Genomic DNA, 27,218 nt, shown 5'->3' with positions numbered 1-27,218 from the left:
ACAACTGAGCTCTTGACCCTTAAACTTGTCAGTAAAGCATTGGAAAAATTTGACTTTTTGGATTTCTTTGCATGGCCAATAAGACGATGAAGATGTATAGAAACTAGGTGAGTGTTAATAATTGAGCAGTCTGCAGGCATGGAGTCAATAGATAAGTGAAAGAGTCAGAAATTGAGTGTGATACTGAGGCGAGTGCCAGGCCCTTTATTTGATGGAGAAAAGAGGAAACGGGAAAAAGGAGTGGAAGATGTCTCTGAGGAGAAGAGATAGACAGCAGCAGAGCAAAGGACTCAGAGACAGACAAGGGGAAAGATATGGATGGCAGGCAGCAATTACTGAGACTGAGGCTCTGTGCGAACACAGCCAAGTGTGTGTGTGCGTGTGTGTGACAGTATGCGAAGAAGAGAGAGCCACATAGAGGTGGAGGAGGGGGGCAGCAGAGGGAGGATTGAGATCTCCGCCTGCCTGGGCTCCTGCTGACTCTCATACAGGCAGATCACAGACTCATCATGTCAGCTCTGTTTGTGGAAATCCTCCCTCATCAAATGACAAATTTGCTACACGTTTACCTTTATCAGATCAGGGAAGAGAGGCAGAGGAGATGAGTGAAGAAAAAGTGTGTGTATGTGTGTGTGTTAATGCCTCTCTCTGTCACCGCTATCATCGAGAGGCCAATTACTTGCTCCTGCGAGAGCAACTCTGCCATCTCAGGCCTTTCATTCAGCCACCCACCCACACTCCTCCTCCTCCTCCTCCTTGGAAACATCTGTCTCTGAATATGCAATGAGTGTGTTATAAAGAATGCACCCACATCCAACACAAAGCTAATATTTACCAACATCAAACCTGTCTGTTCTGCCTCTAGTGCTATGTACGCTGCTGAACCAGGATGCCACCCGTGCTGCTGGGATCCTCTCCCCCTCCTGCTGTAAGATGACTGGCCTTGTTACTGACACCATGCCTCACTGCCCTCCTCCTCTTTCTCCTTCTCTTCCTCCTCTCCACCTCTCCATGTAGCCATCCTCCTCTTATCATTCTTCCCCTTCTTTTCTTTCCTCCTCCATTAAGCCTTAATTAACTGGACTTGAGTCTCATCAGCTCTTTACAGTTTTCTTGAATAAACATCAATATTGACCAAAGTTTTGCATGTCAGTTTAGGACATCTGGGTTTCTATGGGTCATAGATAGTGAGGACATTTAACCTGTTTTTACCTGCTTGCCTTAATTAGAACATTTTTATTCTTGTGCAGCAGAATCCCAAGAGCAATAGAGAGATGAGTACATTTCAGTATAAGTGTTGTTTTTACTTATGAAGTCTTCTGGAAAAAACTTATATTATGTATTATATATATATATATTTAGTTTTAATCCTCAAATTTGTGATACCCTTTCCTGAGCTTTAGTTCTTAAACTGGATCTATTCAAGATTCCTGGAACTGTGATATTTTGCAGCAAACCAGTCCGTGTTCCCACCAGTTTTAGGTAATGGTAAATAATTAAGATGAATCCATCTTGTCAAGCTTCTGGCTAATATTTTTTTTTGTGCAAAGGAAAGCAAAAACTACAACTTCCTAATTAAGGATGTTTTGCTTTACTCTTGACCGGTTTTAATAAGAGCTTGATTCACCAACCTACTTTGCTTCAGATGTGGGCATCATCCACCAATTAGAGCCAGAGAGGTTTTGTGGTCAGCCCCTAGTGACCTTCAGTGGTACTGCACTTTAAAACCATTCAGCCATTGTACAGTATATTTCAATCTTTTACATACAGTCTATAACTAGTGGAGCATCATTAAAATATGTTCATGGTATACAGGTGGTTCACCTAATCTGCTAAGTACTTTCTTGAAGGTGTTTGTCTTTGTCCACTTTCCATGGACAACTTTCCATCTGGTTATATAACACATCAGATTAGACACCAGATTGCATTTACAGCGGAGTTTCTCATGTTTCTCAGTCCTCTTCTCCTGGAACTTCCACCCTGTCATGTTTTAGATATTTTCCTGCTCCATGTTTCATTAAGAGGCTTCTGCAACGTTAATGATGAACTGATGAGTTGGCTCTTTTGAAAAACAAAGATTTTCTATAAACTGTGTCTACCATCCACATCCAAACACAGTTTTTGGCCACTGGAACTGAACATTTTAGAAAAAAAATGCCTTCCAGGGAAATTTTTTCACTGACATCCAGCTTTCAAAACTGGACTAGCAAACTGGGGTTTTTGGCTTGCAGTGCTCCGCTGTGCACCATATCTTGTTGGTTTAATGCTACAAAAATGTTCAGATTTGCCTCTTGTTTGAAAGGCAGTGGCAGTAGCAGTGGTCCAATCCTTGATTACAGAACTTTCCACATGTTTGCTCAAAAATGTACAGTAAAAGCTGACTATATTCAGGATTGGAAGTATCAGAATACAATAGGGTACACTACATAAAGCAGCACTGCAACGACACAGAACCCAATGTCAGCACTTCATTAGTCAGACCTCAAGTCGAAGGGAAAATATAGAGAATGAGTTTTAGACGAGAAGAGCAGAAACATTTTTGTAAATCCAGCATATTCATGTTACATTGTTTTTAAAGATACCTGTGTTTGTGTGTAATTTGTCTAATAGATTTAAATCCCATGGATAGGAGCTGCAACACATCTTAAAAATGCACAACAGGTTATCTTAGATAAGAAACGAAGACTTGTGGTTATGATTTTGTGCAACCACGTTTTGGCCACATAGGACATCACACATGCTATTACACAACCTAAGGTTATTTTTTCTTACAGTGTACAGTATCTCAAATGTATGCAAGTATCTGTCCCAACAATCAAAAAAACAAACAAAAAATGGTCTGCATGTCATTTAAATTGTATTGTAGTTTTATGTGTTCTTCTTTTTAGATTTTCTCAAAGAACAGTTGATAAATATCAATGAATTCTCAGAAAATAGCCTATTTATTCAACTAATGAAGCTTTTTCCAAGTTAAGACAAATAAAAATCCTGGCAGAGCTGATGCTAAGAAGTAGTTCCCGTTCAGGTTTTTTTTAACAGACCAACTGTTACTCTTTATATAGGAAATGCATCAAGATTGTGAAGCAAATTTGCTATATGCAAGGAAATAAAGATTCTTCCTGCATTGCACTGTACTACCAAGACACCTCTTTTATTTAACCAACTGAAAATATATTACAAACATGCAGCTTTGCTGAATGCATAATTCACCAACTGGTTTATTTAAAATCTGTCTTTAGAGAATATTTCTTCCTAATCAATACATTTTCATTTGGAGAAGAATTTTGGGAATCAGCCTTTCATGAATGAGGAGAATAAGAAAAAGTCAGAGAGGAGATGTTTCGACAGGATGCTCTTGCTAAACTGTCTGCGTCTGCTGACTGATGAAGATTAAAGAGACAGAGGGAAAGATTATAGGGTAGCAGAGATTGACTGCAAGAAAAGGAGAGAGGGAGAGAGGGTGAAAGAAGGGAGGGTGGAAGATACCAGGCTACAACAGAGAAAGTGAGAGAAAAGCATTTGCATAATGTCCTCCACCAGAGTAAGTCCCTCAGGCTAGCCATGCTGGATAACAGAGGACCAATACTCTTAATTCAATCTCTTTATTTTTCTAATACTTCAGAAATTAATAATTTGTCCCCATTCCACCCACAGCCACCCCCTCTCGTCCATGAAAACCACCGTGAGCGTCGAGCTGAGCTGCCTAAGTTTGTAACTTTAACCCAAGAAATTGATGTGAGCAGGCCTTGAGGCAGACCTGCTAATGAATGGATAGAGAGTGAAAGAAGAAAGTTAAAAGATGGTCTTTTATAAAGTAATTTAAGAAAATCCTGTTAGCTGGATCAAGTACAAGAGTATAATTTCTTAAAATGGGGAAAAGAGGAGCTTTCGCAACTCTCTTGCACACTTAATAACAAAATTAAGGAGGTAAAAAGATAAAGAGACGGAATCAATTAGGCCAGTGCTGGTAAACAGTGCTAATTGTAGAGAGGGTGGGATGGCCCATGGAGGTGGGACGATGGGTGTGTTGCTCAAATGCTCCCACCCTCAGGTGGCTTAATGCCACACCACCTCCCACACTGACATTTCAGATGAAAACTTGGCTGGGCCAGAGGGAAAGAAACCTCAGGACAAACCTGCTCTCATTTAGAAGGTATTCCAGCAATGACGAGCAAGAAGAATTAAAACAGCAGCTTGTGTTAAAATCATACTTATTGCCTCAGTTATTTAGTTTTCATTTACTGTTACAGCACATGGATATTTACTGTGTGAGAGAGAGACCCACCAAACAAACAGCATGTTAACCAAGCACTAAACACATCAGACATAAGAGCTTGTCAGGCTTTATTGTTGTTTGTTTTATTTATTGTTCCAGAGGGGAGGCCTCTGTCACAGAGACCAGGTCAGACTCTGTCATTCGAAGAAGTGGATCCATACAGTATGATGGTGAATATTAAGAAGAGCATGTCTTCCCTTTGTGGCTTTATCTTGGCGACACAGAGTCTTATAAATTGCATCAATTTATTCTTTTTAAATTGCATAATTGTTTGGTTTTTAAAAAAATATTTCAAGTTTTTAAAAGGTTGTTAAGATAATTATATTCAATAATGACAATTTCACTCACATGAACCTTGTGTATTTTATGCTGATGCTCAATATCTTTGCAGTAAATCTTCTAGACATGCTTATGTTTTTATTCTTTTCTTTAAATTTATTTTAAGCTATACATTTTTATTAATTACCACATTTTAAGCATCATGTCATTAACAAAGATTTATATATATTTATTTATAGAAATTTTTATTTTTTCTGCTTAATTAAATCATATATCCTTCACAGACTGCTTATTAAAAATAATAATTATTGTTATTAATAATGATAAGTATTTGCAATCTGTGACCATGTCATGGATTTTTTGACATGTACATTTTCTAAGTTATTGAATTTTGCATAATTATAAAACAGAATTCCAAATTAAATTGACATTATTTTAAATATATGGGTGGATCATCTTTATATTGCATAGGTTTAAAAATATTCCTGTTAACATAAATCCATACATCTAAATTAAACCACATCAGAATAAAGCCAAGGCGAAGAAAACTTATTATTTAAAAATAAAAACAGTATAATAAAAATACAGTCAGATTTTTTCTGAGGATAAAATTATTATATCTTAATCTGTATATCTTTCTAATCTGTCACTTTACCTTTTAGAGAAATGTGATCCTTTTGACCTTTTATCCAGTGTTTCACTCTCCTCCCTTTCCTCAGTAGATAAAAGTGAGGATGATTGGTCTCTGTGGGCACAGCAGACACTGAGCATTATTTGATGCACATTCCCCTGGGTGTTATGATGGGGAAATAATTGTAAGTATTTGTATTTGTTTCTTTTTCACTGTGGTGTGCTCTGGGAAATTCTTAATACCTTCTAGAGATTATACGGTAACTCCCAAACTCCCATGATTATAATTAAGCCTGACTTGGTTATAAAATGAGCAAATAGCAATTTAGTTTTGCATCGTGTGAGGGAGCATCTCTGTGTGTTCTTCTGTGTCTTTACATTTCAAAAAATACTTGTAATGGTGCCTGTGAGTTTGAATATGCACGTGCATTTTGTTCGTGTGTTTAAGGGGCAAAGTGCTGCAAAGGAAAAGCATCTATACTGGAATGTTTGCTCAGGCATGAAAAAAATGCTCTCATCTTTCTTCTGGCATAAAAAGAAAACAAAAAATCACACAAACATTCCCCCATCCATTCTCTTTTTCCTCCTCATTCTCTATCTTTCACTGCTCTCTCTTTCTGTATCACTTACAAAGGCAGCCGTTTCCTCCAAAATGAGGCCACGTATGGAAGGTATGCAAATGAAATCATTGCTCGTGGATTAGAATGGGACACCATATACCCTAAATCATGATTGTCAATCATGGCTGGGGATTAAGGGATATGGGCTCACAGACCTAAAAAAGCAACATTTCCCCCCTCAGGCAGATCCCCATTGTGAGAAGCTCTGAGGAAGAGAGAGCTCCACAGGGTAAGAGAGCAACACTGGAGCACTAGTGCCCCCTTCTGTTTGATGTTTGCTGCACTGTTTCATCATCAAACGCAGTCAGAAATAGAGGCTGGCACACACAAGCCTATTCATTTACATTCGACGTAGCTGCAGGCAAAAGCTTGATTAGACAAATGCACATGCTTTGGTGATGCAGTGTTTCATCTTCAGTGGAGGAGAGAGAGAGACCTCATTTGTTACTCTGGCATGTGTGCAGACTTGGTTCAACATCAGTGGGTTAGGAGGGCCATAGGCCTTACAAACATAACAGATGTTTGTTTGCCCTCTGAGTGAGTGTGTTTAGCACTTTTGTCCTTCTACCATCAGAATCATTTTTTTTGCACTGTCGTATTTTAACATGTACTGTATAAGGTTCACAATTTAACTTACACTTCGACGTGTGTCACAGATGCACTGTAAATAGATTGAATGTATTTAAGCAGGTTTTTATCATTATAAGAGCAGACCATTTTAAATATACAAATAATATTACTTATGACCAAAAGTATGTGATGAAATGTACCAAATATTGCTGCAAATCGGTAATAGTGCAGTTCCAAACATGGAGACATGTTTAGTGGATTGTGTGCAGACCCTGGAGCCCTCAGCTAGAGTGCCAGTCTGTTCCTGTGGAGCAGTCAACCAGACAAACCCAGCCAAGAGAGAGCAAAGCACAGGCACCGGGCCAGGAAATAGCACTGGAAAACACTCCACTACCGGCAGAGGACTGTGTTTTCATAAGACATGGGTGTAATTGGGTGATGGGGGAAAAAAAGGATAAAAAAAAACTAGTATCAAAAGGATATTGGTGTATGATAGCAGGAATTAAGGGAGGGTTTTGTTTAGTTCTATAGATGAGATGCGATAATAAGAAAAGTGATAAAAGAAGGCAAGTTGGCACCGTTCACATCCTGCACAGCGCACCTCCCATCTACCCAAGACTGAAGGTGGCATGGCACCTGTGCCTTTCTGGCCTTGCCGTTATATGGACAGGAGGTCAAGGCCAGGGCAACATCTGCATCGCATCAGAGGGTCTGGCTAAGTGCCCACACAATGAAAGACTCTCACCCTAAAGAATAGATTTGAACACGTTTTCTATTAATGTATTTATACACTGAACAGTTTAGCTTCACAAAATGTCACATAAACACTGCAGTGTGTATAGTCACGATCATTTGACTAATTTTAATCCCGGGATCCTTAATACCATCCCTACTGTCTTCAACAGCAAGTCCACCTGAGTCATGTTTCCAGTTGAGTGGAAAATAAACCACCAAAACAGATATGAGCCACCAGCACACTAAAGAGCAAATCATTATGCATCATTAGGTGAAGATTTAGTTTAAACGTGTTTAGCAGGAATTAAGCAAAGCTGTTGTTGACATGGATTGACTGCTGTAATGCTTTATTGTCAGTGCTCCAGGAGGCAGAGAGAGGCCCGGCCTAGTTGGGGGAGCAGCAGTGTGCCGAAAGCAAGGATTTATGGGATGTTGGGAGGACTAGCTGGATATGCAGAAGGAGTGGACAAACAGGAAATTATGGTTGATGATTTATTTGGCAGAAGAGACGAAGGCGGGAGATGCATGGAAAAGTGTAGACAAAGGAGGGTGACAATAGCAGGGAGGATTCAGTTCAAATATATTTAACTTGAATATGGATGTAGCTCTGCTTTCATGGTTAGTTGCCTGAAACTACATGAGGGTATCCAATTTAGAGCTATAATCAGTGCTAGAAACAAAAAAAAAAAAAAGGGGGGATGGGTACTTACTGTTACATAAAGTTTTTTGGGAAACAAAAACAAAAAAACAACTGCACCTTTCACCAACAGCTGACTGATCAAAGCTTTATCTAATAGTGGCATTTTCCTCTTTAAGGGCTTGAAGTTGTCAGCATACAAAGCAAAGCAACACATTCTATTGTGCTTTTGGAACCACATTCCTAATACCAAAATCCCAGGGGAGATTGGGAAGGCATCCTTGTATCTGAGTAACAAGGGGGAATATTCAGCAAATTGCTTTGTCTGTCCCATTTTTTTGAAGCCCAACAATGTTTTCTAGAGCAGGAAAAGATTTTCACAGGAAGTAGAATCAAATTTGGAAACTTGCCCACTGTCAGAGCAAAACCAAGTTTTCCATCTCTCGTCTTGACACCAGTGTATTTGTACGTGCTGAGGCCTTTATGTTTCTCAATGTGTATGCAAGGGCTGCTCAAACTGATGAGTGAAAGAGGACAGTCTTATCCAGCTCTCCACTGTTGACAGTATTACTAATCCGCTCCACCTGCTCAAACATCAACCCCAAAAAACACATACCTCCCCCTATTCCATGTGCCCATGTTGGGAGTCCCTGGGGCCAGGATGTACCTCTACCTTCGTCTCCACGCCAGTTATCGTCTCTGGCCCGGCTCCGCTCCCCCAACCCCTTCCTGTGCCACGCACATTAATCACCGCAAAAACAAATAGTTTTCAAATGTTTGGAAAAGACTGACTGTTTGCATCAGAGCCTAACAAAATAATTTTTACAAGCTATCCAGTTGTGATTAGGGTTGAGAGAATTGAATTTATGTGGCATTGATAATATTAATATTAGCCTGATTAATTATGTTGTTTGAACTTGCACAGCACTGTGTGTACCTTCTACACAACACTAACCAGCCGGCACTGGAACTGAGCTCTCAGCCGTCTCTATCTCCCCAGCTCTCCCCCAGTTCATGACTACTGCACACAATTCATCAACTCGTAGATATCTAATCCCCTCTGGCTCTGCTCACTTCATGAAGTCTAAGAAAGAACTTTACTCTGGTGGCAAGAATTCCTATGAATACTTGATGACTTCTATAGAAAGGAAGACTGTTTCATCTCACTTTGAAAGTGACATTCGCAGAGAAAACTGGACAAACTTTCTATTCAAAGCTCCCAAAATATGAACAATATTCAGAGAAGGCAGTAATAGTTTTTTTCTCTATTTTTAATTGAGTCACTAATTAAGGTAAACAGGAGTACATCGGGAGCAGCTTTGTATAGGAAATCCTTTCAGGCATTGGGGCTATAGCTTCTCTCATTCTTGTGCATAGGACAGTTAATGTGAACCTCCAATAAGCCCTGTGTGAAGAAGTCCCTTCTAGTCTGTTTCTTTAATCACCAGAGGTCAAGATTTCATTGTCCCCTGACCCAGAAGCACTGCAGGTCATACCAACAATGTCTTTGGACTTTGCACATCACTGGATGAGCAAGTGTTGATCTGTGCAATTACAGTGACACATACTCAGTGACCCATCACACCAATCATCCGAGCCATGAGGGGACCACCCAATACTCCTGAGAGGTTCTCAGACCTGTTTAGAGTTCAGGTCACACTCCTCTGTGATGGCTTCTTGACTTTTACTTTGTGGTCAAGGGTCAAAGGGTACAAAGGTGGTCATGTGGCTCCCTTATTTAGACAGAGCTCTATCTCTTGATCAGAGTGACTGTCAGGTCTCTTACAATCCATCAAAGAGAGTAAATGTTCCCAGTGTGTAGTGCCAAGCTAAAGATTGATGTCTGACTTTGAAGCCTTTAAAGCTTTTTTTTTTTTACAGCAGCTCCAATTCCTGTGCACAAGTGTAACTGCCAAAATGATATATTTTGGCACAAGCAACAGTTTTTCTTTTTTTAATGTAAGCACATAAACCTGTATCGTCCATTTACTTATAACAAGTCATTTATCTTAATAACATGAAGTGGTAATGGATTAGTATTTAAAAACAAATTAAATCCTAAGTTCATGAACATCTATATTTTAACAGCTTGGAGAAATAAACAATGAAACAAAAAATAATAAAATGCACATTTCCCACATTCAAGGAGCAGTGACCTTCCAACGGCATTATAGTCTGCTTGCTGGGGCCAGACCGATGCATTCTCAGAAGTGGTAATATTTATCCTCAAGGTGTGCCACCTCAAGATTTCTTCTCTGGACGGAGCACAGCGAGGTGTATAAACAGTCATTAACTAAAGTGTCGGCCCAGTCTAGCTGAACGATAGTCCACTCTGAGCTGGACGAAGGCGTGCAGCAGGTTCCGGTCCAGATTAGTGAGATGTTCTCCTGAACAGACTTGCTTCAGGTTGTCCGGAGCAACCACCAGGAGGTTACAGAGGGCATGGAGTGTGTCGAAGAGTTGCAGCACCAGAGGGACCTGGAGAAAGGACAAGTATTTAACTGCTTACCTTACGAAAGATAAACACATTTGTTTAAAGCTGGGGTGTGCATCAGGAGATCATGAAAAAAGACTATGTGAGGTAACCCACTTCTAAACATTGTTAAAAAATCAAATTTTTTAAAAAATATATTATTTCTTGCATGATCTTACATGTTCCAAAGAACCCTGTGTGATAAAGTGAAGAGCTGTGATTCCCTGAAGACCTTCTTATTCGTCACAAATTATAAGTAGTGCCTACGTAGGTAGAGCCATATTTGCCCTGAGACCAGGGTTTTCTGGACCTGTGTCCCCCGCTCACCCTGAAGTCCTTGGCGCATCGTCGGTATTCAGCCACGTCGCAGATGGCCAGCATGCCTCCCATTGAGCTGTAGCTGTATTGCTGTAGATGCTCATGGATGAGACGGTGAAAACGAACACCCAGCTCTGTCAGCACTGTGTCCACGTTTTTCCCATCCATAGATTTCCGCACATGCTCCACCTGTCGACTGACGTAGGCACATACCTTGGAACAGGCCTGCAAGGGAAACAGAGAAAACAGGTTTTTTTTAAAGTGACAAAGAACCAAACACACACAAAAAAAATCGATGTTTAGAGGAAGGACAACAAAATGTGCGAAGGAAGGTGACTCAAAAGCTGAATTTGTTTTGATGAGGTGAGCTCAGTATCTCTTACTGTGGTGTACTGGATCATGACATTGTTCTCATCTTCAGGCCTGAAATCAGTTTTCTTCTGCTCTGTCGCCAGGATGTGTTTCATCTGCCCCACCATGCAGTTCAGTGTTCTGAGTGTAGAAAGAAAAGCAAACAAAATAAAAAAAGAAAATGTCTTGTTTCAAAAATTTGCTTTCTAATGCATTTATGAAGGGACACACGGCAGCTGTCACCTACCACCTGCTAAAACACTGACCTGTCAATTCCTGTGTCCAGTTTCACTTCCATTTGTTCGATCACCTCTTTCTTCTTATGTAAGCACTCTGCCAACTTTGGAGATGAGCTGGAGACAGAGTTGGAAAAGTAAATTCAAAGGCCACCTTCTATCGGTACGTAATTAAGTACCTAATCACCTAACATAAAGGTTGATCTAACTGTAACCAACCTTATTAGAGGCATGAGCTGGTCATTAAACTGTTTGTCAAACAGGTGGAAAATAGAGTTTGCCTGCTGAACCACATCCAGGAAATACAGGTTGGCATTTTTGGCATCAGCTGAGGGAATCGCTGTAGATTTAAAAGAAAATGATCAAATAATTAAAGGGGAAAAAAGGGTGAAAGAATAATTTAATATCATTTACAGAGGATTTACAGAGCTTAATAGCACTTACTGCATGGAATAGGAAATCAAATTATTGTTTTGTTTCAGCCTCAGACAGTGAGGAGAATGTAATCAAACCACAAGGGCACTGAAGACGTATTTTTTAATGCAGAATGCATCTTACAAACTGAGCACTGGAAGATAACAAATGCTTGTTTTGATACTTTCTAGCTGCCTAAAAGTGATAAGCTGCCTCGTTTTTTTATAGCCACATACAAGGTGTAAAGAAATGCCAGAAGTACAGACTGCTGATCTAACTCGGACATTCAACTTGTAGAGTATGCTGATAATAGCAAATATTGGTATCCATAATAACAAGCTTCACCCAGACCCAGACAAATCTTTAACTGACATAAGATGAAAAAAGTCACTAATGGAGAAGATTAAAAATTAATATAAAATACACCTTTAGTTTTACAATTATAGTATTACTGCTTTTAAATGTAGACCACTTAGTTGAACAGGTAGTTGTTTTAAATTTGTTTTGTAATTAAAGTTGACTATGATATCTGTCACTTACACATGGCTGCCCGTCATTTACCGTTAAATGACAAGGTTACGGGCCTTGCACAGGGACCCACAGTGGGTCTCCTCTGTAGCCAGTCCAATTTGAACCTGGGTCCTCCAGACAAAAGTCCACCTCTCTAACCACTAGACCACCACTTCCAAAGGCCCATATCAGGCTTCTGGCATCTCATATAACCCAACCACTCTCACGTTGGGGCCATCTAGTTCAAATTTACAGCATTTTGTCAGATCACAGTACCAACTAATAGTAGAATTATCCAGCCTCTCTGTCTTTATCTCCATCCATAACTTCATCATTCTGCATTCAATGTACCTCAGAAGTGGGAAGTCAGAACTCTCCAATACTTTTCCATTACCAGCAAATGCACATCAGCATGTTAACAGTTCATTTAACTTTAGATAGAAATGAGCTGATAATGCTATACCCATTTATTGTCAAATGTTTTAAACAGATCGTGACTAAAAATTAATCATCTTATTATTTGCAGAGCTACTTTTGTGGTTAATGTCTTAAGATATTGTTATGTTTATTCAGATTTCCTGTCTGTGCTGCAGAGTTCTGTATGAACTCTTTGTCGTCAAATTGCAGATGAGGAGAAATTTTTGAACAAACTTCACTGATATTTTATCATGACCAGAAAAAATGTCAACTTGTGAAAAAGAAGAGCTAAATATATCTCCTTTGAAAAATTGTTCACGTTTGATAGCAAGTACCAAAGAGAAAAGTTTGTTTTAGATTCAGTAAGGGTGGACTATCTCATCTGGAACCATAGGCTTAGTCTGGCCTTCACATCTTTCATCACTCAAGGGATCCAGGTCCACAGTTTTAGAAAGCAGTGCAATGCATTATGTTCTTAACAGTGTAATAAATAGGCAGATAGCAAACAGACATGATGGATATAAAAGCTCAGTAGGATGTACCTGAAAGGCCAATCTCAAGGGCGTAGTCAATATGATCCACACACAGATGTTCAACCAGCAGGAGGAAGATTGAATAGGCATTCTTAGGCAGATCAGAGGGATCTGAGAGCTGTGTTACATTAAAGAAAAACAAACATTTAACTTCCTTGCAAAACACGTGAACACCAGAGTACACATTCCTCTACAGAAGGCAGAGAAGCCTCACCCTGTGACATCTCTCAAAGGCATGACGTGTCTCCTGCAACAGATTAACAACCAGCTCTGGGGACAGAAAAGTCTCCCCGTGAGTGTCAATGCTAGGACCCAGGGGAAGATTGGTACGCTGTCTGATCCGCTCTTTCAGCTCTTGAATACTACAGAAAGACAAAGATGATTATCACTTCAAGCATTATTTCCATTATTAAGCCTTTTATTCAAGACCAGATCCCTCAAGAAAAAACTTGAAAAAGCTTACCTGCCAGTACCAATTGGTCGTTTTTGGTGGTTCTTAGAGTCATAGTATCGCTGGAGAATCATGGCACCTCGAGTGCGAAGGTACTCCCTTTCCATGTCAATGTAACTTTCCAAATAAGAGGAAAATATGCTCTTTATCAGCTTGGATAGGAACGTATGCTTGTCGGAGCCCAGGTTGAACTCTGTCAGCTTTGTGGCTAATGCTGTGGTTCTGGGGAAGTCGAATATCCAGATACAAACACATGAATAATGGTAACTGGGCATACAGGAAGTGGACAGAATTACCATTAAACATGTAAATTACCTCGTGTATAGGTCATACAAGTTTTTGAGGTACTGTTCTACATCAGAGTGTCGAGTGCCTTCCAGTTTTTCCTTAACATGAGTCTGCAGAAACAAAACCAGTTGAACACGACCACAGAAAAGACATGTTCCAGTAAGACTAAACAAACAATCAATTACAGTAAAAATACCTGCAGTTTGTTCTCGAAGATATTCTGGATGAGTTTGGCCATGACAGTCTCTGGACTGCTGAAGATCTCGCCCACCTGCTTGTTGACCCTTTGGCAGAGGACAGCAGTGTCTTCAAACACATCATTCCTCGTGTAGGCCCCCTTACAAGGAAAACAAAGACACACATAGAGCCATTAGAAGAGGTAAATGCGTTGTTTATATTACCAGTCTGAAAAGAAATAAAAAAAAAACAAAATATGTGTAAAAGAAATGCTTCACACTCACTTCTTGACACTGCTTGATGTAGACATCCACACAGTGTGCATAGCCCTTAAAAAAACAACAACAAAAAAAAAAACCCAACAGCAGTTACCTTTCTGAAGACCCAGTACATCACTACATACCATTTAAAGATACTGATACACATGTGTGTACATCATATACTCTATAAATTAAGCAGCAACCAAAACAATAACACTCAGTAAGACAACGGATTAAACATGTCTTTTCCAGGTCACCTTGAAATGTAATAGAACCGCTGCAACCTCCCGCATACGACCAATCTCACCCCTGCGCTGAGCTGCGGTGAACTCCTGGATTAGCTGCCGCTCCAAGTCATGATATTTACCTGGGCAGAAGTTAAAAGAAGCACAAACAAAAAAAGTTTGATAAGCAAAACAGAACTTCTGTAATATCCAGAGACAATAGCTGATGAGCATCGCCAGAAACTTACTTGCAATTTTTGCTTTGACATCTGCAAATCTGTCACAAAAAAAAAGAAATAATTAGAAAATTATGAACAACACAGTAATATAAATAACTTTTTTTATTTTTATAAATGATAATGAGTTAAAATTGTGTAGTGCTTAATACTTCTTTTTAGTTTTACACTCTGAGGAACAACATAAGCAATACGCCATCTTCCTGTTGTCCTCTTGTCTAAAGCTGCCTCCATGACGCCTGACTCACCTGTCGAAAGGCAGCTCCTGGGCAATGAGATGCAGCTTCTGAATGATATCAGCTGCCTCCTCAATCTGAAGTAGAGAGAGAGAAAAAGTGAGTGTTTGAGAGAGAGAGAAAGATGACAGCTGAGTGACAATAAGAGAGAGAGAGTACAACAAAGCCATGTGAGGTGGACATCCAGACAGAAAGTGGGCAGGCCGCTGGCAGTTTCTGCTCTTGGGGGAGGGGATCATCATCTTAGAGCAGCCTTCCTCCACCTCCCTGTGTTAACAGGGAGCTGATAACAGACAGGCTGCGCTCACCTGGGCATCAGCATCAGCAGCAGCAGCAGCAGCAACAGCAGCAGCAGCAGTCCTGACTTTAGCTGCACATCCAACTCTTTATTGGCATGCCTTTTCTGAATGGGCTGTAATCCCACAGGAGTCTAAATCGCCTTCAATAATCTGTCCGGCCAGGGATATCTTTCTAAAAAAGGGGGCCCTGTTGAGAACCCCCCCTCCCCCTGCTCCTCCTGTCATACATGCTGGCTGAAAAAGCCCCAGACCTACGAAAGGCCCGCCGTCCGCAACTCCTCTGTTCCCGCAGATGCCTGCCTCAGCTAACATCATTACTCTGCTCCCGTGAGGAGGATCCAGCCTTTCTGCTCGGCGAAGGTTTTCTAAGTATCTGTCCCCCAGCTAAGATTAGCTAAATCCCATGTAAGTAATGTAGCCGTCTCCCTGCAGTCAGGGTTTAGCAGCACTTGTCTCCACGCTGGCGGCCCAGCCCTCCCTTTCAGAAGGATTAGCAAAGCCATCCCCCTTCAGCTATTCACTTGCAGCTTTCCTCTTTCCCCATCGTATGGAGGTATGCTCAGGAAAAGGAATCTGGCCAGATATTTCTGCACGCCTTTCCAGAAAACTAGCTCCATATTCAGCTTTCGTCTTTGGGATTGACCCCCAGACTCACTTCTCTGCATCCAGTCATGATGTTTCTACTAACAGGCATTAATTTAAATATCCCAATATCTCTACTGTCACAACAAAACTGCAGAATCAAACTTCTCAGGGTGACTTCTCTAACATCAACATGGCCTCTATGTAGAGAGAAAATAAGTAAAAGTGTGCATTTTGTCTCTTAGGATGCAAGTTTTTGCTGCCTTGACATGTATATTCTTGCTGCAAGGTTTTTCCAGCTGTGAGGTGACACAAAACTCAGGACCAATCAAATTCTCTCTCTAACCACCTACTGTAAATGCAATTAAGTTTGACATGAGCATGTTGACATCCACGCTAGTCAATCAGTCAGCTATTGTTAAGACAGTAAATGACAGTTTATTAATCCAAATTAGCTGAGGGATCCAACTAAAGGGATAAACTTGACAAATTAAAATGGATGCTTTACCTCATAATCCTGTTCATACTCACCTCCAGCAGTATCACAGCAGGGGCCCTCATCAATGGTCACACACACACACACACACACACTTTCCCCCCATATTTATCAAAATGGAACATGTGTAGGTTACTTGCCTTGTCTGGGTTATTGAAGACATCACTGCGTAGGTCTCCATCCAAGAACTCGTTGAAGTAAGTCATGAGTCGCTGAGCTTCCACAGCTCTCTGGCGAGGTGTGTTCACTCCTTCCAGCTGGTCACCAAGGTGGCAAACCTTGGTGGCCACATAGCTGATATGCTCATCGAGCTCTTGAAAATGCTGAAAGGCCACCTGAATTGATATGAAACACACAGAAAGTTAAAAAAAAGGTATAATTTTTTATATACAATGAACCAAAGGCATTAAGGTGAATGTTAGTTTCCTTTCACTAAACAACACACCTGGTTGCTTCTCTGCAAGTCTTGTACTTTGTGTGCAAATTCCTTGGCCTCACGATGACACTGATGCTCAAGCTTCTCCACTTTCCGTTGGATCTTCTCATCCAGTTGCTTCAGCTCCTCGATGTGGCTCTCAAATTCTTCCAACAGCCTATCACAGAGGAGAGAAAGGTTTATACATTCAGAAACTCCATTGGTTTAAACAACCCCTCATAGATCCTTAATAAACAACAAACATGCAAAAGTACACTTCATGTAGAGAAGTAATTAGGTAGCAAAAGGTTAAATCTGTCCCACTGACCTTACAGTTACAGTTTATAGTTACAGAATAGTGCCAGGTGCTTAATTCATGGGTCCCCAGACTTAAGAAGCTCTGAAAACTAGCAGCTTCGTCAGCTGCATTTAAGTGCCATTAGGACTGCAGCACAAATGTTCTAAGTCAGCACCACATTTCACAGAAAACGAAACATCCCAAAATGATGAGTGTATAATCTTCTGACTAATTCCTCCAGCACTAGCTACAGCTTAAAGACATCTCCCATCCCTTCCCAACAGACACTCATTCCCTGGCTGGTGACTCACAGTATGGTGGCCTCCACAGATATGTTGTCTCTGACTCTTCACTAAGAGCTTTCAAGGAGGTGGTGGCAACAGTTTGTGGGAGACATAGATAAGGCAGGATGGATCTACAGTATAGTGAAACTGTTATGGCATTTTTGCTGACAAGATGCAACTCTGTCCCCAAAAGTAAACAGCATAAACACGGAAGAACAGCATGCAAAGGATTAATAAACATATTTATTTCTCAATTTTTTCCAGCACATCAAAAACTCTAAATCAGCGCAGAAAAGGGTATAAGTTTTAGTAAGTGCAGGAGGCCTAACACACTTAAAGAATGTTAATATAGACAGTTGCAATACACAGAACTTAAATAAAAAAAGTAAATGTAAAAACATTTGCACCCACTCTCAATATACAACCTAAAATGTTGAAGCCAAATTAAGGGGACCATTGCAAATAATTGAGCAAATTAAACATTTATTACAGTGGTGTGGAAAGGCTGTTTGAGATGGTTCCATTATTATTAAAATCTTATAAAATACTAGGCGTTAATAGAAAGTTTGTATTAAATCTAGGGTGTCGGTCATGGGGATAAAAATTGGCAGGAAAAGTTTCTAATTAATCAAATACTGTGTGTATATTACTGTGTCTGTAATTGCACAAGTAACATGAATCCTTATACATCACATCCATAGCTGCAAAAGTAATGACAGTTAAGCATTGCTAATATATACTAAGGAACACATCACTGCATGTAAACCGGCCACTTAGATAATGTCCATTAATTTAAAAAGGCTTTACTTTTAGGAGTTAAATTAAACAATCTTGTTTTATTGGTTCATATTTCCTATATCATAAAAGGAAAGGAAATTGCAACTCTTCATCCATCAGAATAAACCATGTATTCTTCCTTTTTTTTGGCAATGCTAATGTATTTCTTTAACATTTATACTGTTTTGCATGACTTATTATATCCCAAAAAATTGATTAACATCTCACTGGTGAAAGCAATTTAAAACATTTTCTGGGTAAATATGCCTTTAGAAGTGATGGGTACAATTCTGACCACTCAAACAAGTGGTTGTAGCATGTCTCCAGGAACATTCAGCATATATACTTTACGTAAACCTGGTATCTTAAATTTAAAAGGTCAATATAATAAATGTATAAGTAAACCTTTTGTGAACTTCCTCTATTCAAGTGTGTTTTACACAACATTCCTACTCAATATAAAGTAATTCACATAAAAATGACAGATGAGATGATAGAAAGTTTTAGGGGACATATGAAGTATTCTTAATTAATTTTCACAAAGTGGTGGCGTGCAACACTGGTGTGGCATTTTTAAATCTAAAAGCTGGAAAAAAATAAAATAAAATGAGGAAGGGAGGAGGGGTTTTACAGCATACTGTAAATGTGAATGACAGGTTCCGTCCCTACCTTTTAGGGTCAAATGCCTCTGCTCCTCCTTTGGAGCCTCCTCCAGGAGTCCTCCAGGCCAACCTTTCTATGTACTCATCTGCATCAAAGGGCTCCTAGAAAGGGACAGAATGCAATAGGTGGAGAGATGATACTCCAAAACCCGACCACAAAAGACAAACAAAGCTTTGCTATAAAAGCAAAAACTTTGCAATATGATTAAACGTTGCACTGAAAATGTGTTGCCTTCACTGCACACAGCCATTTTCCATACCTACTACGCAAACGTATTGAAATAAAATGTTTTCTTTTTTCTCATTTCCATTACGATATTAAGCCTAGATGCACCCAACTGCCCGAGTCGTTGCGGACATTTACTTACATACTATTACAATAAATAAGGTCAGAGACCATTAAGCTAACGTTAAAAATAGTTAGCCACTTGCTAGTCTGATGGCTAAGTAAGCTTGCAAGTCATTTTACCTCGAACAGCTGGGCGGTTGTCGCCATTTTCAGGATTCAGCTGGCGGCGCTGTGATATATAATTTTAGGAGGAGCAACCAAAAGTCAGCAATACAGCCGACCCGAGCACTGATTTGTTGATTTCACACAGTTTCCCCCTTTGTTGACAGCTAGCTTGTTAGTAATGCAGCTTCCTGTATGGGAGAGAAGGGTGGGGACAGCTGATTGCAAGTGCGCAAGCGCATAGGTCAGCTGATTGGCCGTAAGTGTCACATGAAAAAATAGCCGGAAGTAGGTTGTTGTTTATGTGAAAGTCATACAATGAGGGGAAAAAACAGTAAAAACTGCAAGTTGTGAATGTAGATTTATGTGGGCATTGAATTGTGCTTAATTTAAGGTTTGTGTAATAACCGGATAAATGAGTTTACGTGCCTTGTGGATTATTTCTCACGAAAAAGGAGAAAATGTGTCAATACGCTTTTCAAGGTTTGTAACTGACATGTAATTGTTATTATAGATACATTTCATGTTTATATTGATATTGAGTACCAGATCAACAAGTTAATATTGCAAAGTCTTTACTGTCACACTGCTTGCAGCCTGTGTTTTTATAATGTTTTGTACCACCCCCCACAGGAGGTTTCCTACTGTGGAATATCGTGCAAAGAGCTTGGCAGGGTCCTCATATGTAGCAATCCCAGAGGAGAGCAGTGTCCTGCAGCTCCTGCTCACTGAGCTGGGACTTTCAGACTCAAGCAAGTCTTATGTCGCTCTCAGAGATGATTGCCTTTACCGCCCACGGTCACCAGCCCTGGAGCTGCGTGTTGATGGTCCTGGAAAGGGAACTCTTTGGCCAGTTTTGGCCATCTCTCAAGGGCCCCTCATCCTAGCTTGCCTAGCATTAGTGGATGTCCCTCCTGAGCCTCGGCCACCTCTGGCTAGCCTGATGTCAGTCTCACAAGGACTCACGTTCCTTGCAGGGCTACAAACTTTTCTCCTTGGCTCAGGGAGTAAGCCTGATAGTGAGGGGCTAGTTTCACGTCTGGCAATGTTGCCCTCTGTCCTCCTGCAGGTTTGTCCACTTGGTACACCCCTTGATGTGCCAGTAGCTGGGGCACCTGTTACACCCACTGTGCCCACTCCTGCTGGCACCCAGAAACAGCCAGCCTGGAAGACAGGCCTACACCGGGGTCGAGCTGTGGTGAACGTAGCACTAGTAGAAACTGTCCGCTCCATGCAGTATGGTAATCAGAGCAGACAGGACTTGTGGGATGTATATGGCACAGTGATCTGCAAAGTAAGTGCATAATGTAAAAGAAAGCAATTAATGTTAATTTTTCGTCTTATGAAACTTTTCATCTTTAATCTTTTTCATCATTTTGTCCTCCTGTCAACAGTGTGAAGTAGAGGGGTTGCTCCCAAATGTGACAGTTACCCTTTCACTGCCGCCAAATGGTTCTCCACTGCAGGACATCCTGGTTCATCCCTGTGTCACCTCACTTGATTCAAGTATCCTGACTTCTAGCAGTGTGGATAATAATGATGGTTCAGCTTTCTCTGGACCTTACAAATTCCCATTCTCCCCTCCTCTGGAGCATTTCAGACTATGCAGCTACACTTCTCAGGTACACATCTGAATACAAGACCAAGCAGTTTTATAATCATATGCATAAATATTAGTTTTGAAAAGAATCCTTATTGAAATTTTCCGTCAGGTCCCTGTTCCCCCCATCCTGGGTTCTTATCAACTTAAGGAAGAGGCAAATCAGCTGCATGTGTCAGTAGCCCTCAAGCTTCATGAGAGTGTGAAGAACACCTTTGAATACTGTGCGGCACACTTGCCATTCTTCAACAGGTACAGAGAACAATAAGACAGAGTTGTTTCATGCCTCTTGCACTGTCCAGTGTTTGTAGGCAGAATGTGACTCAAATTGCCAGTCAGAAATATCTCTGGATAAAGTTATTATTAAAGGTCAAGAAGAGTATTTCCTATTTTTGTTCAAGGCACATACAGATTTTTAGAGATAAAGGCGATGATACATGTGATACATATATGATAGATATAACTTTATGGGATAGTTTTATTGCAGCGTGACTAAAAATCTTGGGTGTCACATTTTTAAATGACATAAACATAATCCAGTGGTTCATGTTTAACCTGTGACAACATCAGCGAGCTTGTCATTTGATAGGCTGTCCAAGAAAAGTTGCATCATTATCTGCTAATGATTCACCCTTCTTGTAAGTGACTTAGTTTAAAACTCGTGAAAAACTTCGGCTGGTGTGCTGGATAAAACCAAGGGTCCAAGAATCCAGTTGGGTAAAAAAAAAAATGGTAAGACTGATGTTCATAGATGGAGACTGGTGGCTGCATTAGAGTACATTTTTAAATCCATTTATTGTACTGAAAATATATATAATGAAAGCAATCTGTTAATCTTTTTTTTCTAAATTTCTAAATATTTTGCATCATGAAACATGAAATGAATACTGCTGTGTAATACATTATATTGTAGTATTATAACTTTATTGTACATTGTATTGTAGATTAGTTATAGACTAATTTAATAATTACTTTAAAATGCTCAGAGTAAAATCATAAATGTTGTTTGAAAGAATATTTTCCAGTAGATTTATGTTTTCTGTAAATACAGAACCAGCCTGGTTATTAATTCAACTAGCCTCTACAGACCATGAGCACTGATCTTTGTAGTGTGCCAAACAATTCACATAAACAAATCCTCCATCAGCCAGTTAATGATGTAAATTCTTCCCACACAAAATGCAGAAGTGTCCTAAAATTCTAAAATGACTAAATGAGTGTTTTACCTTTGTCTATCTGGTGGGAAATCTAGTGTGAAGTTCTCACTTGTGGTTTGGAGATTCAGTTTTTCCAAACTCCTAACAGTTAGTGGAAAAACGTCCAAGACTTCAGTGTCAAATACATCATAACCTGCTTGTCTTTTTACAGTTTTCAGTACAGCTCTCACAGTGTGTATTTTAATCCATTCACTTTGACAATATGAAACCGTTTTCACATTACATTGAATATCCTGAACTTTTCACCATTGTTCTAAAACATATTTGCATCTATGTGTCTTATGAAGGGATCAAATGAGTATTGTGGATGTAAAGGTGAGTGCTGGACAACTGGATGTATCAAAGGAGAAGAATCTGCTGGTCTGGGCTCTGGGTATGCATTGCGTCTCGGCATCAGTCATGAAAAATCACTTTCACTGCAGCTGTGTTTTTGAAAAAGAAATTGATGATTTTATTCTTGCTAACACACAGGGCAAAAGTTTCCCAAGTCTCGTGAAGTTACAATGGAGGGCAAGATAATTTTTTCTGGGCCGACACGAGGGCCTTCAGATCCGCTGTGCACACAACTTACTGCTTACATTAAGGTCAGTTATTGTGTGTAATAATAATTACATTTCACCATTAAAATCCCAAGTCCTCTCTTGACTTAGGAACGGCAATGATATAGTTAAATGGATTTTAAACGTAAGGCTGTAAAGTGATTAAAAAGGTTGGTTTTCTTTACAGTTGTACTTCAAAGTGCCTGACCTGACGTTGTCTGGCTGCTGTGTAGACCAGCATTCGGTGCAAGTTTATTCATCTGCCAAACCACGAATAGTAACATGTAAGCTTACAGTCGAGTTCATTAAAATCCTTGCTGCATTTAATGTGTCTTATGTGCAACTGAAAATGGTCTTTCTGTCTGATCCTCAGCCCGAGAACTTCAATCCAAAGAGTATTACATATGGAATTCAACAGGTACTGCTCCGGTTTCTTCTGGGCAGATGATGATGTAGCATGGATGCATAAGGAGAAGCTTGGAGAAAAAGGTGCACTGTGCATTGTTCAGAAAAAAATGCCAATGTCATGTGACCCGACAATATGAGAAAACTAAACCACATCTTATGTTACAGATTATAACAACGGTTATGTTGATGGTTAAAAATATGCACACATCTGTAGTCCAGCTTTCCTGCCCCCCCATCAACCTTCACCCTCCTACAAATTTGCAGACACAAGGGCCACCCCTTGCTCTGTCAGTCCCACTTGAGGGACTTTCCGTCATCCGGATAATTAGCAGCTGGGGCCTTGTCATCAGCTGTTGTAGGCCTAGAGGAGAGGGGTGGTTGGCCTTTGAAAGGCCAGGCTGCTCTGGCCAGTGTCTTGGCTACAAAAGGCTGCTTTTTAGATCTGGCAGGACTCCTTACCCACACCAATCACTCACCCTCCTTTCTTTTGACCCCCATCCTTAGCTTGTCAACTAGTGGCTCATTCAAATACACAACCTCTCCAACCAGACTGATTGGAGCACTGACCCTCTGGCCCTCTGGGACTTAAAAGCAGCCAGTCCCTTTAGGTGAACAGGACTTGCCTAATTGGTGAAACAGTCACAAGGATGGTAATGGTTGATTTGCCATTTGAGGTTGTAGAGGTACTTTTACTCAGTTAGTGTAGGACTTAAAGTATGATTTGATATTTGTTGCTGTAGCACAATGATTTAGGAAGATTAATTAATGAGTTACAAAAACATTAGTAAACAGGTGCTTTCTACAATTGACTTTTATGTTACTGAAGTTACACATGCTGCTACCGCTCACTGTTTTAAGCTGAACGAATAACCAGCTGATGAAGGGTTAAATCAGAGGAGGTTGTACTCCACTATTCCACAGTAGCCAGACTCCTCTGAGTGGCCTCATTGTCTGCTGTTGGCCTCTCGTGCCCCTTGCTGGTCCAAATGCTACATTCTCACGTGGATTTCCACTCAGAAGGCTGACCATGACCAATCCTCTGTCAATTGGAACCAATTGCTCACACGGCATCCTTCACCTTCTTTTTATGTAGCAGTATGGAATGGCAGACACCAAGACCTCTCGGCTCGCCCCCTCCACGATGATTTGGCTTTAAGGCCCAGTGTGTGTGGCTAGCGAACTGGAAAAGGAGAAGTTTTTTTTTTAGAGTTGGGCCACTTTAAATCTCCCAAGTGTCGCAATATGTGGTCAGTCTGGCTCCTCAAGTCTGCAGTCAGTGGCCTCTCACTGGCAGACTTTGCTTTGTTGATTGAATAGCTTGCTAAGTAGATCGTTTTAATGTGCTTCTCTGCCTTAGTGCCTTCATCCTACACCATTGGGTAGTTAATTGTCTTTTTTCCCATGATCTTGCATTCATTTATGTTTACTTTTGTACTCGTTAATGCATGAAATGTATCACAATTTTACCACATTTATGAGAATAAAAAACCAAATGGGTCAACATGAAGCTGTGAAAAAAAAGTATTGGGATTTTTTTGTTGTGAAGTTGCATAGCTACAAGGCATTTTATACTAAAAGGTTTTCCATGTTCAAACACTGTTATCCACTTAACTGTGAACATTTACATCACTGTGTTCCTCAACACAATAATGACACCCAGTGGCAGAGAACAATAGAAGCTTATATTAGATTGTTTTGATTTCTTGAATACACCATTGTGCAAATTTCTCATATTAAAGAAGTTCTACTCAAACGCTGACATATGATCTCTGCTTATTTAAGTCCCCCTGCTGTTTGATGTGATCTTATCATTGTTCCTTAAAGTCACCATGCCTAAGGATCAGGCTTATGTCAGCCTCAGTGGCCACAGGTGTTTGGTAGGAGTCCAGTTCCTCTCAGTCTCCAAGTCTGCAGAGAGCTGTCCTCAGGAAGCCTACTTCAAGAATGAAGGTTCAAGTAACAATCTCCTGTTTTCAGTCTGATCATTCATCGAGGGGTTTTAGTTTGGTTTCAGATTACAGAATATCTTTAATAATTACAGGTGTCTTCTGTGTTAATTTCTCCACAAAATTCCCAGTAATAGACCAGGATCTCTAAAGCTGGATGATTTATTTTTGGACATTTGCTATCTATACTGATAAAAGTCTGAATTGGGTTTTACATTCAGTGAGTCGATGAAAGTGCACTTCATTCCCCTAGAGGGCACCATAAACCCAGGCAAGAAAGAGATGCCAAGGACCCGCTCTGAACATCACGAGTTGTAATCATGTTGAAAATGTAATTGCTTTGTTGTGTATTAATGATCTAACAGTTTAATCCACATCATTGCATCTGTTTTTATTTATATATTTTTTGCAGCACATTATTTTAAACAGGATTCTGTAAAAATAAATACAATTATTTCTGTAAACTTCCTGTTAGTAAAATTGCCATTTAAGATGGTACAAACTGTCACAGTAATTAATTTGATTTACCTGACCTGAAGTTTTAGCTCTGTTCTGATCCAGATTACCCAACACAGAGTGCTCTTACTTCAGCTTACAGTCCAAAATCCCTCTTGTACCTCTTATCCTCCCTGTTTTACAGCTTCATACAGACTTGGATCACAACTTACCACCAGTTTGTACTTTTTTGTTTTCTTTTAGTTTATTATCACCAAGCATTTGTCAGACACTTTTGTTCCTTAAACTCAGTCTCTTTTAAGCATGCCATGTGATTCTCATATGAACTATTTGCAGGGCTTGTAACACTCTCCATTCACTTAAGGGAGGAGACGTTTAGGTCTCAGAATATCTGGTCCAACTGTTTGTTTGTGTCCTTGCCCTAGAAGACATTTCTTCCTGTAGGCCTTTTCTGTATTTGGATGTGCAACTAAAAGGTAAAATGAAAAAAAAAATCAAATGTTGCAGTCAGTTATTCTGTTAGTTTTGATCAGGTTTATGAGTAGAAAAATGATAATTTGGGGACTCACCATCTACTGTAGAGAACCTTATGTCTTCTGTTTTCTTTGTCTGATCTGAGATGCACTTGTTGATGATGAGTGTGTTGATCTTGAGCAATCTGCGCCTCCAGAAACTCCTTCTATAAATGTCACAGTGCCACAAAAGACCAACGGTGGAAATTGACTGAGTTGACTTGAAATTCACTGAGTAAACATGTGCATAATAATGTCAAATTATTCAAGATTTTACAGCTTTTTTGTGGTAATTTTTACATGTGATATTTGAAGTATCTCAAGGCAGTAAGCTTTGAGCCCACGTTCATTTTTTTAAATATATATTTTCCTACAAGGAAACAGACTTTTTTTTGTCATCTTCTAAAGTGGTTTTCTCCTTCTGCTCAAGGGATGAACTATGTGCCCATTATCTGTCCTCTTTTTACTGCCCCACAAGTTTTATTTAATCTGTTTATGATTTATGGGACTCACTGATGGAGCAGATATTTATTATGGTAAGTGGATATATAGCAAACATTTTCAGAGAACAAATAATTGAACAGTCAAGACTTTGCTTATGATTTGTGTTTGCACCTTTCTGTTCTGTTTCTCCTGAAAATAGAACCTTCTGAGAGCCAGTCACCCCTCTTTCCACTCCACCAGCACTTTAATCAGATCCACTGGGACAAGAAGTGAAGGGCTCGTACCCACAGCTAACAGCTGTCTCTCTCCCCTTTGCCTCTTCCACCCCCCCTTTTTAAGCTCAGCAACACACTTTTTAGATGTAAAAATGTGCTTTCTGAATTATTGATGTCATAAACGCACTTCACCTCTTCAGTGCTTTGTCAGAATGTTTTACCTGAGTTACTGTGTTGGTTCCTGTCTGGCCAAATGTAAAAAGCTGCTGGACATCCCCATCTCTGCAGTTCCTGCCCTACAACAAACATCAACATTGATTATTGGGTTTTGAGACAGCATTGAGGTGAAGCTGGGCTAATCAGCAGGAATATTTGCAGTGGTAAAAAGAAAGATGATGATTGAACTTGTGGGTAAGAATCACAGCTGTCATAAAGCAGTCATCTGCCAGCATCCAAATAAAGGACACAGCCATTTTAAAACTTCTTAGATTTTGTAGATTTTGCCAACTTGATTTGAGGTCTTCTTTTTGGATGAGATTAAATGTATTTTTTTTTTATTATTATTTTTTGTTGTGGAAAGAAGTATATGACAAGCATGGTTATCTATTCACTAAAAATCAACATCAGAACACAGACTGACTTATTAAAAAGAATACAGTAGAAGAAAGAGGAAATAAGGCACAGACTTACCTGAGAGGGAAGAAAGGGTTATTTCCTCTTTCACTGCAGGCACGGTTCTTCTTGTA

At 39.9% G+C, this 27,218-nt stretch overlaps 2 protein-coding genes across 3 annotated transcripts; one reads left to right on the top strand and one right to left on the bottom strand.

Moving 5' to 3' along the window:
- Positions 1–9,717: 9,717 nt before the first annotated feature.
- On the bottom strand, positions 9,718–19,364 carry exoc5 (exocyst complex component 5). The gene is made up of 18 exons (XM_041972573.1): positions 19,154–19,364; positions 18,692–18,786; positions 16,694–16,841; positions 16,389–16,583; positions 14,884–14,948; positions 14,648–14,676; positions 14,433–14,542; positions 14,200–14,244; positions 13,935–14,075; positions 13,766–13,848; positions 13,463–13,672; positions 13,214–13,361; positions 13,009–13,117; positions 11,345–11,465; positions 11,156–11,242; positions 10,922–11,030; positions 10,548–10,763; positions 9,718–10,225 (listed from the first exon to the last, which is right to left on the bottom strand). The coding sequence occupies exons 1-18, from the start codon at positions 19,178–19,180 to the stop codon at positions 10,037–10,039; spliced, it is 2,127 nt and encodes a 708-aa protein (XP_041828507.1). The 5' UTR covers positions 19,181–19,364; the 3' UTR covers positions 9,718–10,036.
- Positions 19,365–19,417: 53 nt separating this feature from the next.
- Positions 19,418–25,271, top strand: ap5m1 (adaptor related protein complex 5 subunit mu 1). 2 transcript variants are annotated; one of them, XR_006008775.1, is made up of 9 exons: positions 19,418–19,618; positions 19,769–20,429; positions 20,530–20,757; positions 20,848–20,987; positions 22,240–22,325; positions 22,424–22,536; positions 22,679–22,775; positions 22,865–24,436; positions 25,258–25,271. XR_006008775.1 is itself a non-coding variant. In XM_041972710.1 (8 exons), the coding sequence occupies exons 1-8, from the start codon at positions 19,551–19,553 to the stop codon at positions 22,945–22,947; spliced, it is 1,476 nt and encodes a 491-aa protein (XP_041828644.1). In that variant the 5' UTR covers positions 19,418–19,550; the 3' UTR covers positions 22,948–25,250. The 2 variants fall into 2 exon arrangements, 1 of the variants encoding a protein (XP_041828644.1); XM_041972710.1 differs by lacking the exon at positions 25,258–25,271 and having other exon boundaries at positions 22,865–25,250.
- The last annotated feature ends 1,947 nt before the right edge of the window (positions 25,272–27,218 follow it).

This window comes from Melanotaenia boesemani, chromosome 20 (assembly GCF_017639745.1).
Source record: "Melanotaenia boesemani isolate fMelBoe1 chromosome 20, fMelBoe1.pri, whole genome shotgun sequence".
Lineage (NCBI taxonomy): Eukaryota > Metazoa > Chordata > Actinopteri > Atheriniformes > Melanotaeniidae > Melanotaenia > Melanotaenia boesemani.
The sequence above is the reverse complement of the archived record's forward strand: the minus strand, read 5'-3'. Positions and strand labels throughout refer to the sequence as shown.

Bases quoted from the DNA above. Each gene is read 5' to 3' on its own strand.
- ap5m1 (XM_041972710.1), top strand. From the start codon at position 19,551: ATGAGTTTACGTGCCTTGTGGATTATTTCTCACGAAAAAGGAGAAAAT. The intron at 19,619-19,768 runs GTTTGTAACTGA...CACCCCCCACAG, and splicing joins GTGTCAATACGCTTTTCAAG to GAGGTTTCCTACTGTGGAAT. The intron at 20,988-22,239 runs GTACAGAGAACA...TGTCTTATGAAG, and splicing joins CACTTGCCATTCTTCAACAG to GGATCAAATGAGTATTGTGG.
- exoc5 (XM_041972573.1), bottom strand. From the start codon at position 19,180: ATGGCGACAACCGCCCAGCTGTTCGAG. The intron at 13,362-13,462 runs GTAAGCTTTTTC...GTCTTTCTGTAG, and splicing joins CGACCAATTGGTACTGGCAG to TATTCAAGAGCTGAAAGAGC. The intron at 13,118-13,213 runs GTGAGGCTTCTC...AATGTAACACAG, and splicing joins CCTTTGAGAGATGTCACAGG to CTCTCAGATCCCTCTGATCT.